The 15851-nt window shown below is 41.5% G+C and overlaps 1 protein-coding gene across 2 annotated transcripts in view; it reads right to left on the bottom strand.

The window, feature by feature from the left end:
* The window catches only part of ETV6 (ETS variant 6), a 335835-nt gene that overhangs the window by 39110 nt on the left and 280874 nt on the right, over nt 1-15851 (bottom strand). For both annotated transcript variants that reach the window (XM_027856399.1, XM_027856396.1), the window contains exon 5: nt 3964-4509. In XM_027856399.1, coding sequence (XP_027712200.1) covers nt 3964-4509 — 546 coding nt within the window. The remainder of the gene's footprint in view (nt 1-3963; nt 4510-15851) is intronic.

A 15851-nucleotide genomic window follows, 5' to 3' on the forward strand; every position in this document is an offset into this window, starting at 1 on the left:
TTGGTTTATATGAACTTTGGGGTCCGAATGGTGAGCTTTACCTTATCTTACCTGGTTCTGGGCCCACCATGCCACTTATTAGCCACCTCCAAACAATGATGCCTATTTTCTGGCCTCCTCCTCCTCCTCTTCCCATACTTGGAATCACTGGGCCTACTCCCCCCACCTTCTACCCTGTGTGTGTTGTTAACCCTAAAGAGCATGTAAGCTCCCTGAGGGCAAGGGCTGTCATGTTTGCTTGTATGTATCCCCACTGCTTAGCACAGTGACTACTAAATACAAAGTCAGCTTTTAATAAATGCTCTTCATTCATTCATTCATTCATTCATGGAAGATCTGCTCTGGATTTGGAGCCAGAAGGTTAGAATCTTGTACTCATTACCTGTGTGACCTTGGGCACATCACTTAATGGCTCTGGATATCAGATTTCTCATTTGTAAAAATGACTGGCTAGACTAGAAGACATGGAAGTCCCTTCGAGTTCCAGAGCTGTTATGTCAAATGAATAGGCAGGGGGTAGAGAACTTTACACAGAAAGTCTGATGTGGGGAACGCAGCAACAAACGGCAGTCAGGGTTCAGGATGCCCAGACAACTCTTATTTTTGAGTGAGGCTTGTAACCAGAGGTGGGGAACCTGCACCCTTGAGACCACATCTGGCCTTCTAGATCCTTGGGCATGGCCTTTTGACTGAGTCCAAGTTTTATAGAACATATCCTTTCATTAAGGGGATTTGTTCTGTGATGTTTGGATTCAAAGAGCAGCACTTGAGGACCTAGAGGGCCACATGTAACCTCAAGGCCGCAGGCTCCCCACCCCTGCTCTAAACCACTTGGAAACTTGATCCTGGCCACCTGCCAGTCCCACAGGATCCAAGAAGAGTCTTGCCCGGGAACCACCAAAGCTGGATTGTTTCCAATAAAGCATGGGAGACAGAATTTCCTCTAAACCAATGAAATCACAGGGCTGGCTCCAAAAAACTGACATGGCAGGAAGATCACTGGATGCCCAAATTCAAATCCTAGCTTCAACATTAAAGACTCTAAAAATAGCTAGGAGGGGCAGTGAATAGAATGTTGTACTTGGAGCCAGGAAGACCCGAGTTTGAATTCTACCTCAGACACTTACTCGCTGTGTGACTCTGGGCAAATCACTTCAGCTCCCTTAGCCTCAGTTTCCTCATCTATAAAATGAGGATGTTAACAATAGCACCTACCTCACAAGGTTATTGTGAAGATCAGAACGAGATTATATATATACATACATACATACATACATACATATATATGTGCTTTGTAAACTTTACAATGCTATGTAAAATTAGCTATTATTATCATAAACCTTTACCAGCTATGACCTTGGGTAAGTTACTTTACCTTTGTGATCTTTGGTTTCCTCTAATGTAAGAGGGGGATAAAAATAACAGTAACAATAATAATGTTAGTAGTAATAATAGTGCTACTTTGTGCCAAGCACTGTGCTAGGTAAACACTTTACAATTACTATATCATTTGATTCTCACAACCATACTGGGAGGTAGGTGCTGCTATTATCCCCATTTTATAGATGAGGAAAACTGAGGCAAACAGAGGTTAAGTGACTTGCCCAGGGTCATACAGCTAGTAAGTGTCCAGGGTGGGAATTGAATTCGGGTCTTCCTGACTCCAGGTCTCACAAAAGTGTACTTCGTATTAAATTACTATAGAAATATGGGCTAACAAAGCTCACACAGTAGGCCAACACCATGCTGAACCTGTGCCTTTCCCCTAGTAACTTGGGGGCTGCCAGTGTGTTTACCTAAAGATGTTGGCTTTTTTCTCTTCTTCTCATCACTGTTTCTTTTAAAGCACAAACCAAATTTTTCTGTACTCTTTATTTCCTGAACTAGCATTCATGACGTAAATTATTTACAACAAAAAAGGTGAGACGACACTTGAGCTTTCTGTGGGACTGGAGATAAATTTAGGTTTACAAATGAGGCCTGACAACTCTCAATGATATGAGTCAATGCTGGAGCAGCTGAATCAGGTCTCCATGGGAGGGACCTTCACGTCTTTTTCCTGGGATTGTTCCTCATCTAATTTTCAGTGGAGGAGGCAGACAGAACCATTCTCAGAAAAATGGGAGTTGCAAAGCGGCTAGAGGGGTAGTTTTCTGGAAAATCTCACACAATTTCACCTGTGTTAATGACTGCCTCTTAAAGTCAGATGCAAGCATGAGTTCGTCCTGGCTAGGCTAGGCCACAAGCTGGTTGGCCAAGGGCAAATCACCCAACTTCCCTGTTGAATGAGAATTTGTATGAGCGTAATTGTAATGAGACAGTATGATGCAGGGCTGCTAGGTGGTGCAGTGGCTAGAGCCCTGGGCCCGGAGTCAAGAAAACTCAGCTTCCTGAGTTCAAATCTGGCCTCAGACACTCATTAGATGTGTGACCCCTAGGCAAGTTATCCAAGCTTGCCTCAGTTTCCTCATCTATCAAATGAGCTGGAGAAGGAAATAGCAAACTACTCCAGTATCTTTGCCAAGAAAACCCCATGAGTAGGACATGACTCAACAACAATAACAGTATGGTCTTGGATAAACTCAAATTAAAATGGGGGCCACTAAACCATAGGCAGGGCTATCTGATGACAGCATACTGACTTAGAAAACCACATATTAACATTATCTATGTTCCATTGCATTTTTATTTATTTTGCTAACTATTTTCCTGGCACATTTTAATCAGGCAATACTTGGGAGTGTTACCCAGTGTGCCTGTGGACAGACTCCAAGTGGCCTTGGAGTTGGTAAGACCTTGGTTCAAATCCTGCCTCTAACACTTATTAGCTGCATGACCACTGGCAAGAGTTATAGGCTCAGAGGGCTGGAAGGGACCATAAAGTCATCAAGACCAATCTTCTCGTTTTTTAGATGAAGAAACTAAGGCCCAGATGTATAAAGTGACTTGTTTGGGCTCTCACAGGCAATAAGGAGAAAAGCCCAAATTTGAACCCAGATCCTGTAACTCTAAATCCTGAACCCTTTCCAAAGTACCACACTATCTATTTACCTCTCTCAACCTATTTACTTATCTATAAAACTGGCACAATAATACCTGTAACAGCACCAACTCACAGGGTTATTGTGAGATTCAAATGAGATAATATGTATAAAGTACTTTACAGACTTCGAAGTGCTATGTGAATGTCAGTTATTGTTATTGTTGTTGTTGCGGTTATCATTAATGCTACTACCTCCTTCAAAGGAATGTCCTGAAGTACTTTGTAAACCTGCATGCTTAGGAGAAGGCTGAGTTCTCTTGTTATAATTGCAGAAGCTGAAGTCACAAGCTCCCATCAGCTCCTGGGCTTGATTTCTTGGCTTGGCTATGCAAATCCGGGGTTGTCACCACAAGGAAGACATTGGGTGTGGTTTCCTTTGACCAAATGACCCGGGAGCACCTGCCCTGGATGGAGCACCTGCCCTGGATTGGACAGCCCCAATCCTGTTCTTATACCCTCCCAAGGTGAAAGCCACACCAGCTGATACCTGAAGAGCTTATTAAAGGCCCGCGTCTGGCGCAAAGCTTCTTTATGCTCTGTCTGGTCATTAATTACCCGGGAAACATTTGAGAACAGGACCATTAGCGGAGTCATAAACCTTTCGTTTTAGGTGTTTTTGCTCAGCCATGCCTCTTCTCTGACTTCCCTTCTTGGCTGGACTTTGGACATTTGTTTTTTAAGAATGTTAGAGGATCATTAACTACCCCATCCCAGAAGCTCATTCATTAATGGCTTTGTTAGGGGCTTTCTGTCAGCTACTCTGAAGACTTTTCCAATGACACAATTTTGAAGGGCACCTCGTTGGGAGTGGGGTAAGGCTGTTTCAAAGCCTCTACAGGATGACTCCTGAGCTTGGTCATGGCGAGGCCTGGCTGACACTGGGGATGGAGAAGAAGCCACGGAGCCTGGCTCCTGCTTACCTGCTATTCTCCCAATAGGCATGGCATGCTCCTCTGGCGGGGAGACAGATACCATGATGTGGTTCACATACGTCAAGTCTTCCCGGTGCGACAGGTTGATGGGCTTGCCTTCCCTATGTAGTCCGTCCTCTGACAGCCTGGACTGTTTGAAATCCACTGAGTGCCGGGGGTTCAGTATCAAGGGATGCATGATGGGGCTGGGCATCAGCTGAATGACCCGAGTGTTCTCTTGACGAGGGCTACATGGCTTTGGGTGGGCTTCCGAGGAGGGTGGGCAGTGATTGTTCTCCATGGGAGACACTGACAGAGGGTAGGACTCCTGGTGGTTGTTCTCCTGGTGAAGCCTTGGTCCTGGGATCCTCTCAGATGGGGAAAGGCGGCGGATCATGTTGTCCAGCGGGGACCGGATGGGCCGCTGGTCAGGGTCTGGGGAAGGCCGGTGGTTGGTTGTAATAGGTGACCTGGAACGATGCAAGAGTTCAATGGTAGGAGGATTGTGGTGCATATTTTCCACGGATGGCCTTGAAGATCTCTGGACACAATTATCTGGGGAAAAAGTGAAAAATAAACAAATAAATAAATAAAAAACAAAAATGCTGTGGGGTAAAAAGGCTGAAATAAAGCAAGTCAGTAGAGTTTATATCTGTATAATGTGGCACCTTTCTTCCTAGGAGGTCAGGGTACTCATTCTCAGAGGTTTTTAATTATATAAAGGATTTATTTACATGTTACACATACTTACAATTCTTTCCTCCCCACCACACAAACCAAGAATTTCCACAAATATTTAATCACATATTAGTTCCCTATAAGCACAATAACCTCAAATATCTATGCTCAACCCTTCTCTTATTTCACCCTCCTCTTTTCAATAGCTAGTTTAAAGAAATTCAGAATCTTAAGAGTTAGAAATGGCCTTAGAGGTTCCACTCTAGAACTCCCAGTTTCTTCAGGAAGCCTTCCTTAATTCCCTAAGTCAGTAATGGCTCCTTCCTGCTTAAGTCTCCATATAAAACTTATATATTATACACGATTTTATACACACACACAGACACACATACACCTATAAGATGGTTATCCATGTATGTGTCCCATCTCCTTCCTAGATTGAAAGCTCTGCCTTACCTAATCCCAGCATCGAGGTGCTTAGGAAATATTAGTTGAATTAAATTTTCACAATACTCTGGGTATATTTTCACAGATGTGATAAGCAAGGACCAGAGCAATGACCGATGGATCCTAGGCCATAACATAAAACAAAGATGGGACTGAGAAAATTGTTTTACCTTCAAAATCAGTGACTTTATTTAGCCAGAACAGGGTGTCAATGTATCAAACCTCTGTGACTTCACTGATGTGGTATTCCCCTCTACAAATGACTTAAGTCTTCCTTCATGCTCAGAGAGGTTTAAGTTACTTACACAGGTAGGAAGGTTTCATTACTGAAGCTTCCCTCCTCTGAATTCAGCATTTTTAAAGTTCAATTTAGGTTCTGGGCTATTCGAAATTGACTGTAATCTCAACTCCAGTTCTTTTACTTGATTAAATCTCTAGCTGGCTTTCAGTCTTGAGACACTAATGCCAAAGTGGGGAGTAGGGCCAAGAGTTCCCTCTCTGCAACTCAACTCACAAACCCATGACATCATTCCTGACCATTTCCTCCTTGACCCCAGTCTCTGATGAAGAGAATAGCCCTTCTCCAAAGCAAAGCTAGCCCCTCTCCTCCCTTTCCCAGCCATATTCCTTGAGAAAGCTGTCGGTAATCAGCATTTCCACTTCCTTTAATCTCCCTCTCTTCTAACCCTCTGTAATCTGACTTTGGACGTCTTCACCCAGAAAAGCAAGTTAGAGGCTTTTTGAGGAGACAGGTTAATGAGGAACCTTATCCAGTCCAAGCTTAGTCATTACAGTCAACAGTCAATAAGTAGTTAAGTACTTACTAAGGTTGAAGCACTATGTTAAGTGCCAGGAATACACAGAAAGGCCCCAGGCTTCAAGAGACTCACATTTTAGTATAACTACGAGATGTTCAGTTTTCATTTTGTAAACAGAAACAGCATTTAAATTGGAACTTTGTTACTAAAATGACCTTAAAGTCACTAAAACGTGCATACCCTTTGGCCCAGAGATACCAGTACTAAGTCTATATCCTAAAAACATAAAGAGGAAAAAGATTTGTGTGCACAAAAATATTTATAGAAGCTCTTTTTGTTATAGCAAAGAACTGGAAAGTTGGCGGGGGGGGATTGCACAGTATCTATTAATTGAAGAATAGCTAAACAAAGTATGGTATATGAATGTAATGGAATGTTACTGTACTTTAAGAAATGGTGAATTGTACATAGTAATAGCACTATTGTTAGGATGATCGACCCTGATCAAGACAACAATCCAAGACAATCTCAAGGACCCATGATGAAAAATGCTATCTACCTCCACAAAGAGGACTAATGACGTCTGAATGAAAATTGAGGCAAATTTTTAAAATTTTCTTTGTGTATGTGTGTGTGTGTGTGTATGCATAATTTCTTTTGCAACACGGCTAATATGGAAATATATTTTGGATGACTTCATATGTATAAGCGATATTGTATTTCTAGCCTTCTCAAGGTGGGGGAAGGGCAGGAGGAGGAAAGGAGCAAATTTGGAACTCAAAATTAAAAAAAAAATGTTAAAATTTTTTACATGTATTGGGAACTTTTTAATGAAATAAATAGAAATATATTAAAACAAAAGAAATGATGAAAAGGATTGTTTCAGAGAAACCTAGAGAGGTGAGCTGAGAATCAGGATAACAATTTTTACAGTATGGCAACAACATAATGAAGACAAACAACTTTGAAAGACTGAAGAACTCTGATCAATGTAATAACCAAACATGATAAAGCAGGCTACTTACTTCCTGACCAAGAGGGGATGGACTAATTTTCAAATGTGGCCAATGTGGGAATTTGTTTTGCTTACATTTACGTGTGTGTGTGTGTGTGTGTGTGTGTGTATTACATATATATGTGTGTGTGTGTGTACACACACACATACACAAATAAATAGTATATATTATATATACTATATATATGTGTGTGTGTATGTATGTATACATATGTATATCCTACAAGGGTTAGGTTTTTCTCTCTTTTCTCTTCCCCCAAACTCTGATGCATCCAAAGAAATCAACTTTGTTCACACATATACTTTTATTAGGGTAACCTAAAGAGGATTTGGGAACCTGGTGGGGTTCAGGAAGCAGAAGATTGAAAAAAAAAACCCTAGAAGAAAACCTTTGTTCCCCAGATTGAATAGGAAGAAATTGCAGCATGAAATTCTTATAGCTTTTTATAGTTATAGTTAGCAGAAGGTAGAAATTTTGAGCTACGAGTAGAGGTCACTTATCATGTGAAATAGTGGGCAAAAGGCACATTTTTCATGACTGTTAAACCTTAAACTCTTTGAGGTCAAAAGGCTAAGTTTTCAAGAATTTTTCAACTCACCACTGGGCATTATTTTGTGCCTACACAGATTGAGACGCTTATACTAATTTCTCTACTTTATTCCACACACACACACACAAAATACATAGAAGTACTTCATTACAGTGCTTATGCAGGTTTGACATCACTAAAAGCATAGGTTATAAGTGTGGCAGAAACAGCCTAATTAGCAATTCTGGCTCCCATGGCAAGTACCACAAAATGGGCCTGGGATATATATCATGAAAAGCACCCTAAAATAGTTTTTAAACAAATATTCAGTTGTGGGGAGGCTGGTTCGATGTGAGGGGAGATGAAGATCTTGACCCACATGGAACACACGTTATCATGGAGGAAGAGACCCCAGGGCGCTGGCCTATGTATGTGTGAGTATCGGGGTAGGGGTTGGGCTTAACAAAGCTACCTGCTGTTGGGAATTCTGTCATGGAGGGGAAAAAGAGAGAGAGGCCAGGGAAGTATACTCCAGCTAGTAGCTTCATATTTTAACTAATTATTTTTGCTAATTAGGTGTTAAGCTTAGTAGTTTTGACTCACTGAAGGAGTATAAGTGTAGTAAGCACCCTTTAATTTTGGTACCCTGGGGCACAGTCCATCCTGATTACAGATCTTAACACAAACAATACATAAACTTTCAGGTAATAAGGATTGAATTTTCTTTTCATAATCTATATGGATTTATTATTTCATAAACTTGCATTTGCTTGCCAGAGTGAAGTCAATCTTATCTATGATAAGCAATTTTTTGTGTGTGGAAAGATAATAATACTAACTTACATTTATGTAGACAAAGTTTACATACATTAGCTGATTTGGTCTTCCATATTACTTCATGGTTATGAAGCAAGGGATACTGTAACTATCATTTCCAAAGAATTAAAATTTAATATTGTTCAGAGGCAATCAGTGGGTGTGAGAAGGCTGCATCACATACCAAAGATTTATAAAGAACAAACAATATGATACCACCAAAGGATTATGTGATTGAAAAAGATGGGCTGGTCTTGTGGGGAGGCTGAGAGATTAGTAACTCACCAGACAATCTGAGTACTCCACTGGTTTACTTAGGGTATTAGGGAAAGATAAGGAAGGTCTCAAACATGGGAGGTGGTGGTCTTATGGGAAGTCATGGACAAGAGCTGTGTAGGATAGGCAGGTATGGATGGACTGAGATAAGCATCACTGGTGGAAACATCTACCTCAATGAAACACCAAATCCTGTTGAGTAACTCTTATTTGAGAAACTCTAGGAGATAGAGAGTATAAATATTATTACACCCATTTCATAACCCAAGATACTTAATGCTAAGTGAGTTGCCCATGGTAGTTAAGGGGCAGAGCCAGAATGCAATCCCAAGTCTTTTTTCCTTTATTTTCTTTACTTTTTCCATTACTCAATAGTGACTTTTCTGAAAAGTCTGAGATGCTGTGGCAGGATCTGAATAAAAAATACATTGTATACAACTGTGTAATGTAGTTGTCCTAAAGCTTAATAAATTTCCTTTCCAATTCCACATACAGATGGTTTCTATCATCCTGAGTTATTAAAGCTTACACATACACAAAGATTTTCTGAGAAGCATGTATCCTATTTCCTGAACCCGTTTCCCTCCTTACAAATTTCAGAAAGGAAGCAGCTACTCGGTCAGCACCCTGGTTACCTGCAGGTATCCTTTGATGTGCTGGGCTTCAAAGCTGACTGTGTGTGGGTGTATCCAGGGCAAGCCATAGGAAGTCTGGGAAGGCTAGGAAAGGAAGGCAAACTTTGGTGCCATGCTGAAAGAGGAAGTGATGTGATCTCCTGTGGAGATTCTACTCTGGTCCTGCCCAGCTTTGGGAACAAGGAAAGAGAGAGGCACAGCCCTGGATAAGCCACTTCAGATTTTTCTTATGGCTGAGCTTCTGTGTGGCCAAGGAACACAACTTGGGAGAATGAGATTTATTTATTTATCTGCAGATACCAACTCTGAAAGGAAGTACTTGATGAAGACGATAAAAGAACTGGACCTGATGGTACTTAATTCCAGGCTCCTAGTGGTCTGGGACACGGCCACTCTCAAGGCTAAAAGGCCTACAATCAGACTTGCTAAGCTTTGTTTCAGTTTGCAAAGCATGCAACCACGTGCAGAGTGGGTTATGACATTCTTACCCTGCTGCCTGTCTCTGTTATTATAAGTTGGCAGCAGGGTATGGAAAGTTAGAGACCAGAGCCGGCAGGCAGAGACGCTCCGGACACAGGAAATACACTGAGCGGACAGTGGGTGCATTAAATCTCCCAGATGTAGGAGTCCTCTGTCTAAGGCAAGATTTTTTTGGTCTGGCCTTGATGTCTGGGTTTGTTCTTGGTGACTTGCCCAGATGGAAAACTGGGAAGGAATCCATGTTGCTGCTCTCATTTGGAAGTTCCCAATATAGGAAGAGAAAACAACAATGGATAAAACCTAACATAATTTCTTTGTGCGGAAGTGGAAGAAGGGAAAGAAAGGTTATCATTCTTGATGAATAATAATGATGATGATGATGATAAGCATTTACAGAGTGCTTTAAGTTCTACACCGTGCTTTCCAGACATCTGTGAAATAGGTAACATAGGGACTGATATCATTTTACAAATTAGGAAAGTGAGGCTCATACTGGTTAACTGACTTGTCTGTGATCACACAATTAAGAGTCTGAGATAGGATTTGAAGCCAAATCTGATTTTAAGTGCAACACTCCCAACCATCATGACTAAATCCTATTTCTTTGTAGAAAGCTTATGTAAATACAGAATCTCCTCTCTTTACCAAAAATCTCCAAATAAAACTGGGCCTTACAGGTGAATATTAACGAGGAAAAAAAAGCATTCTGGACTCTGTTGCCCCTCTCCATGTGAATTAAAGATATATTTTCTAGCCTCATTTCCTTTTGTTCATCAGAAGAGATCCCTTATTTAAGATTCATTAAGATCCAACTTAAATTAAGTTCTATTATAAATAATAACCAACAAATCCCAAATGCTTTGAGGTCTGACTAATGCCATGACTTTCAGACTAGAAAATTTCCAGTAGAAAATAAAGGAAAAGATCAGATTTTCATTTAGAAAAGTAAAAATAAAATTTAGTCAAACACTTACTCTTCTCCCCCCAAGGCTCTCAAAGCTTTAGATGAAAAGGAAAAGAAAATGTCAAGAGATTTTGTAAATGATACTAACAGATAACTCAGTAACCTGGGTTGATAGGATCACAGATTTAGAGATGGAACGGAACTTAGAATGGTAATTCCCTCATTTTACTGATGAGCAAACTGGGACATAGATTAAGTGATTTGCCTCCAATCACACGGCTAGGAAATGTCTGAAGCAGGATTTGAACTCACTACCTCCACTTTACTCTCCTGCTTTCTACATACTCCCAGAGCTGTTTGCTTCTCAGAACAATTTCACAAAAAGATTAAAAGGAATTATGAAAATTACAAAAGTTTATCAGTTTCCCAGTTACTCTTAAACTCTACAGGGGCTGGGAAAGATGTTTTTAATTCCTAGAGAAAAGGGAGGCAGAGTCCAGAATATTTTCTCTCCTCTTTTTTGGTTCTCACCTATAAGGCCCCGTACCCTCACATATTCCTTCCCAGCTCAGCTCCCCTTCCCCAAGCCCTGCAGCTCCCACTCAGAGCTGCTGCGGAGACATGGCCCTGTGACTTTCCATTGACCCTGTACATCTCCACAGCTTGCCAACTGTAACCAGTTTCCTTTGCAAGGGGAGGAAACTGTCCCAGTCTGGAGTTTATGATTCATACACATTTGAGGTCATAAACAAGAAACCAGAGGTTCCTAGAATTTCAAAAGCAACAGTGAAAGGGGCTAAAAGAAAACTTCTAATTTCCAAGGCTCAAAGGCTTAAAATTCATTGGCACCCTGCTGAACCCAGCCTAAACAAACTAGTTATCTGCAAGTTTCTCAGAATGGGAAAAATATGCAAAACTACATGAAGGAATTGGCTTTCTTTCCCCAGGCTCCAAATGACTGTAATCTATACACTACAAATAATGCAATCTGTATACACTGTAGGCTATACTCCACGTGTGGGTGGAGTGGATAGAGCCTTAGAATGGGAAGTCAGGGAGAGCCAAGGGCTGCCTCAGTTACTTAGCTGTGGGATCCTGGACAGGCCACTTCCTCGCTCACAGCTCTGTTGTGAGGATTAAATGCCTTTACCTCACCTTGCAAACTTTAAAGTTCCATACAAACGCTAGCTGAGAGTGGCCTCCTTTTACTATCCCACAGGCTCTGCTAAAGCAAGTCATCTTTCATCCGGTCGCAAGGAAAAGGTGGGACAGGATGGTTAATAGAATTTGGTGACTAGATTTCATTAGAAGCAAGGTGGCCTATATAGGGTCAGGTTCAGGAAATAGCGAGAGGGAAAATAACCAGGGAGTCTGAGGACTTCTAGGATGTGGGTGAGCACAAAAGCGGGGCAGGAAGGATAGATGATGGGGAGCCACCACCCACTTACTCCAGGTTTACCAGAATGGATGGTGCTTGCCAGGGCACTGAAGCATCGTGTGATGCTTCCTGGTTACTTAAACAGTAGCCTTCAATTGTGTGTTGAACCACTGAGGGGTAGAGAAGGCTGAGGTCATAGGACCCAAAATAAAACTGAAGGGAAAGAAAAGGAGTGAGAGAAATAAAAGAGTGGGGGTGTTTGGTGACTGTCCAAGTATGTGACATACTGCCAGTCTGTTTTTGCCTAAGGTATGACCTTTAGTCACCTAATAGTAGAATCACATGGTCAAAAGGCGGTGTGGAGATATTAATTAATTCAGTATTCCTCAAGTTGTGAGTGGAAGCCATCAGGGCATTGTCAGGAAGGTTCCAAGAGGCTCACGGACTATGACGGGAGGGGAACCTGCGGCCTCGAGACTATATGTGGCCCTCTAGGTCCTCAAGTGCAGCCCTTCGACTGAATCCAAACTTTACAAGGGGCCTCGAGGCCGCAGGTTCCCCACCTCTGGACCATGAGATAAAACACAAAACAGTTACCAAGCTATGAACAGATTATGTTACACAAGTTCGTGTCAGCTGGTTTAGACCCTTGGAATAAATTACTGCACAGAACCAATGTTCATTTCCATTAAACAAGTGTCTATTAAGTGTCTGGGACAGCTAGGTAGCACAATGGATAGAGTGCCAGGCCTGGAGTCTAGAAGGCCTGAGTTCAACTCCAGCCTCAGGCACTTACTGTGTGACTCTGGATTAGTTACTTAACTCTGTTTGGCTCAGTTTCCTCATCTATAAAATAAGCTAGAGAAAGAAATGGCAGACCACTCCCAGTATCTCTTCCAGGAAACCCCAAATGGGGCCACAAAGCATCAGACACAACTGAACAGCAACAATATTAAGTGGCTACTATATGCAATCCACTATGCTAGAGGCTAAAGATAAAAAGATAAAAATATAATGATTACAAATGAGTGATCTGAAGAGTTGGAAAAGTGACCAGAGAGATGACTGAGTTCAGCTTGGACAAGAATTCCCCCTATAACATATCAACTAAGTGGTCCAGTAAGCCTTTAATAGTTGGGTAACCCAATGTGGATGAGTTCACTTTTGGATGACTCTTAATATTAGTAAGTTTTTCCCAATTCAAGCCTCGATCTGCCTCTCTGTTTCTAGTTCTGTGCTCTGGAGTCAACTGGAATAGGTCTAATCCTTCCTTCCAAATGACCGCCCTACAAAAACTTGATGACAGCTGCCATGTCCCCTCTGAGCCTGTTGTTCTCTAGACCAGGTGGTGCAGTGAACAGAGAGCCAAACATAGAGTCAGGAAAATATGAGTTCAGCCTCAGATACCTACTAGCTGAGATCTCCAGCATATCCCTTTAACCTGTCTGACTCTGTTTCTTCATCTGCAAAATGAGAATAATTGCACCCACTTCCCAGGGTTATTGTAAGGATAAAATGAGGTAATATTTATTTGGAAAGCACTTTCTAATCCTTATGGCACCATATAAATGCTAGTGATTATTATTACCTACTATTAAACATTTTCAGTTTTTTTCTCAGTTTCTTCAAACTACCCTTGATCCCAAGGCTGCTAACATCCTATCTGTCCTCTCTGGACATGTTCCAGTTTATCAGTGTCTTCCCCTAAAGGAATTCCTAGCCTACTTGGAAGACACAACATGTGTCCAAACAAGCAAATACAAACATAAATTGAGCAGGGAGGAAGCATGGTCAAGTTCCCATATGGGGAAGGTTTCACCAAGGAAATGGCATGGGAGTTGAATTGGAAAGAAGATAAGAGTTGAGAGGAGGCGGAGAGAGAAGGAAAAACATTCCCGGTAAGGAGGAGAGTTTATGCAAATGAATGCACAGAGAACAGGGAGGTGGTAATGGCAAGTTCAGGGAACAGCTAGTAGTCTAACTTGGCTAGAACACAGAATGTGTGAAAGGAGAGTAATTTACCATAAACCTGCAAAGATGAGAAGGAGCAAGATGGAGGACGACTGTAAGGACCAGGTTAACTCCAGCATAAATACAAAATCATTAGGCTGTATTCTAGCCAAATTAGATTTTTAAATGAAACTGTCATAAATTTATGCAGCACAGACTGGAGAGGGAAGAGATTATAAGCTGGGAGATAATGTAGGAAGCTATTATAGTAACTTAGGCAACAAGTGACAAGGACCTGAACAGATGTTACCAGTACACATAGAGAGAAGCTAATGGATTTGAGAAATGTCCTGGAGGTAGAATCCACAGGATTTGGTAACTGATTGAACATCAGTGGTGAGGGACAGAAAGGAGGCTGAGATCGCTCCAATGTCGTAACATTGAAAAACTGGTGAATGAATAAATATAAAGCACTTCTTAGCATCCATCAAGTATACATTTGTATAGTGAGTGGATACTTGGGTAAATGGTAAGATGGCATGGCCCTCGATAGAAATAAAAAAAAAAAACTGGAGAAGGGGTCAGCGTTAAGGAAGAAGATAATGAGTTCCAGAATTTGAGATATTATATAATAAGTTAACCACTGGATCAAGACTGAAGGAGGAACGTGTGGCAGGAATAAAAGTGATGGACTATGGTAGGTTTCTAGGCTAGTATATAAAACCTATTTTATTATTTTTAACAATAATAATCATCACATTCCTAAAACAGCTATGTGATGAAGTAGACAGAGTGCTGGACTTGGGAGTCAGGAAGAAGTGAGTTCAAATCCTGCTTCAAATACTACCACTTGATCTCTCCCTGCCTCAGTTTCCTCATCAGTAAAAATGGGGATAATGGCAGTATCTAGAACCAGTGTTAGAGAGCTCTGACTCTTTGAAAACTGTGGGAGTCATTTGCCTCTGAGATGCACTGTTGGCACAGTGGACAGGGCACTGAATTTGGAGTCAGAAGGCTGGAGTTCAAATCCTGAATCTGCTACTTAGTACCTGTATAACTTTGGGAAAAGTTGCTTAATTTCAACTATAAAATGGGGTTGGACTAGATAGTATCTAAGGTGTCTTCCAACTTTAAATCTATCCTGCTCTGACATCTGCTTCTTTCAAATATGCTGAAGTGCTCTCAAGGCAACATATATTATTCAGATAAAGCGATTAAGGTAGCAGTGGAAGGAACTGCATTTGTGGGTTAGCCTGCATTTGTCACAGCACCATAGTTTGGAGGGGCTATGCCTGATTTCAGGGAGGGTCAGTAGAGTAGAAGGGAAATCCTTGAAACAATACCCACTCACTATACAAATGTAGACTTGATAGTACTAACAAGTGCTTTATATTTATTCATTCATTTATCCAAAATATATTACTGAGTGCCTGGTTTACACAAGGCTCAATGACAAGGCATCAGGACGAGTAGTAAGACCATCCTGCCCTGAAAGATCCTGTGGTCAAGAACAGGGGTCAAGGTATGTCCACAAATAAATTTAAAAGTGTTGTAGTACAATAAAAGAGGAACAGAAAGCTTATACAGGCTCCAAGTTGAGAGATCTCATTGGATCTGTGGTTGTTCAGTTGTGTCCGACTCTTTGTGACCCCATCTGGGGTTTTCTTGGCAAAGATACTGGAGCGGTTTGCTATTTCCATCTCCAGCTCACTTTACAGATGAGGAAACTAAGACAAACAGGGTTAAGTGACTTGTCCAGGGTCACACAACTAGAAAGTGTCCAAGGCTAGATTTGAACTCAGGAAGATGAGCCTTCTTGACTCCAAGCCTGCCACTCCACCCACTGAATCACCTGGTTGCCGCCCCACCCCTTTCCCCATTGGATTTAGGGGATTAGTAAAATCTTCATGAATGAAGAGGTTGGGATTTGAGATAAATTTTGAAAGAGAAAGGAGTTCAATAGGCAGAAATCGGGGTGGGTGCAGGACTCATAGTATTTAGAGCTCCAGGGGCCAGGAGATTATCTAGAG

The sequence above is a fragment of the Vombatus ursinus genome, unplaced genomic scaffold, assembly GCF_900497805.2.
Source record: "Vombatus ursinus unplaced genomic scaffold, bare-nosed wombat genome assembly UNPS02011431.1, whole genome shotgun sequence".
Lineage (NCBI taxonomy): Eukaryota > Metazoa > Chordata > Mammalia > Diprotodontia > Vombatidae > Vombatus > Vombatus ursinus.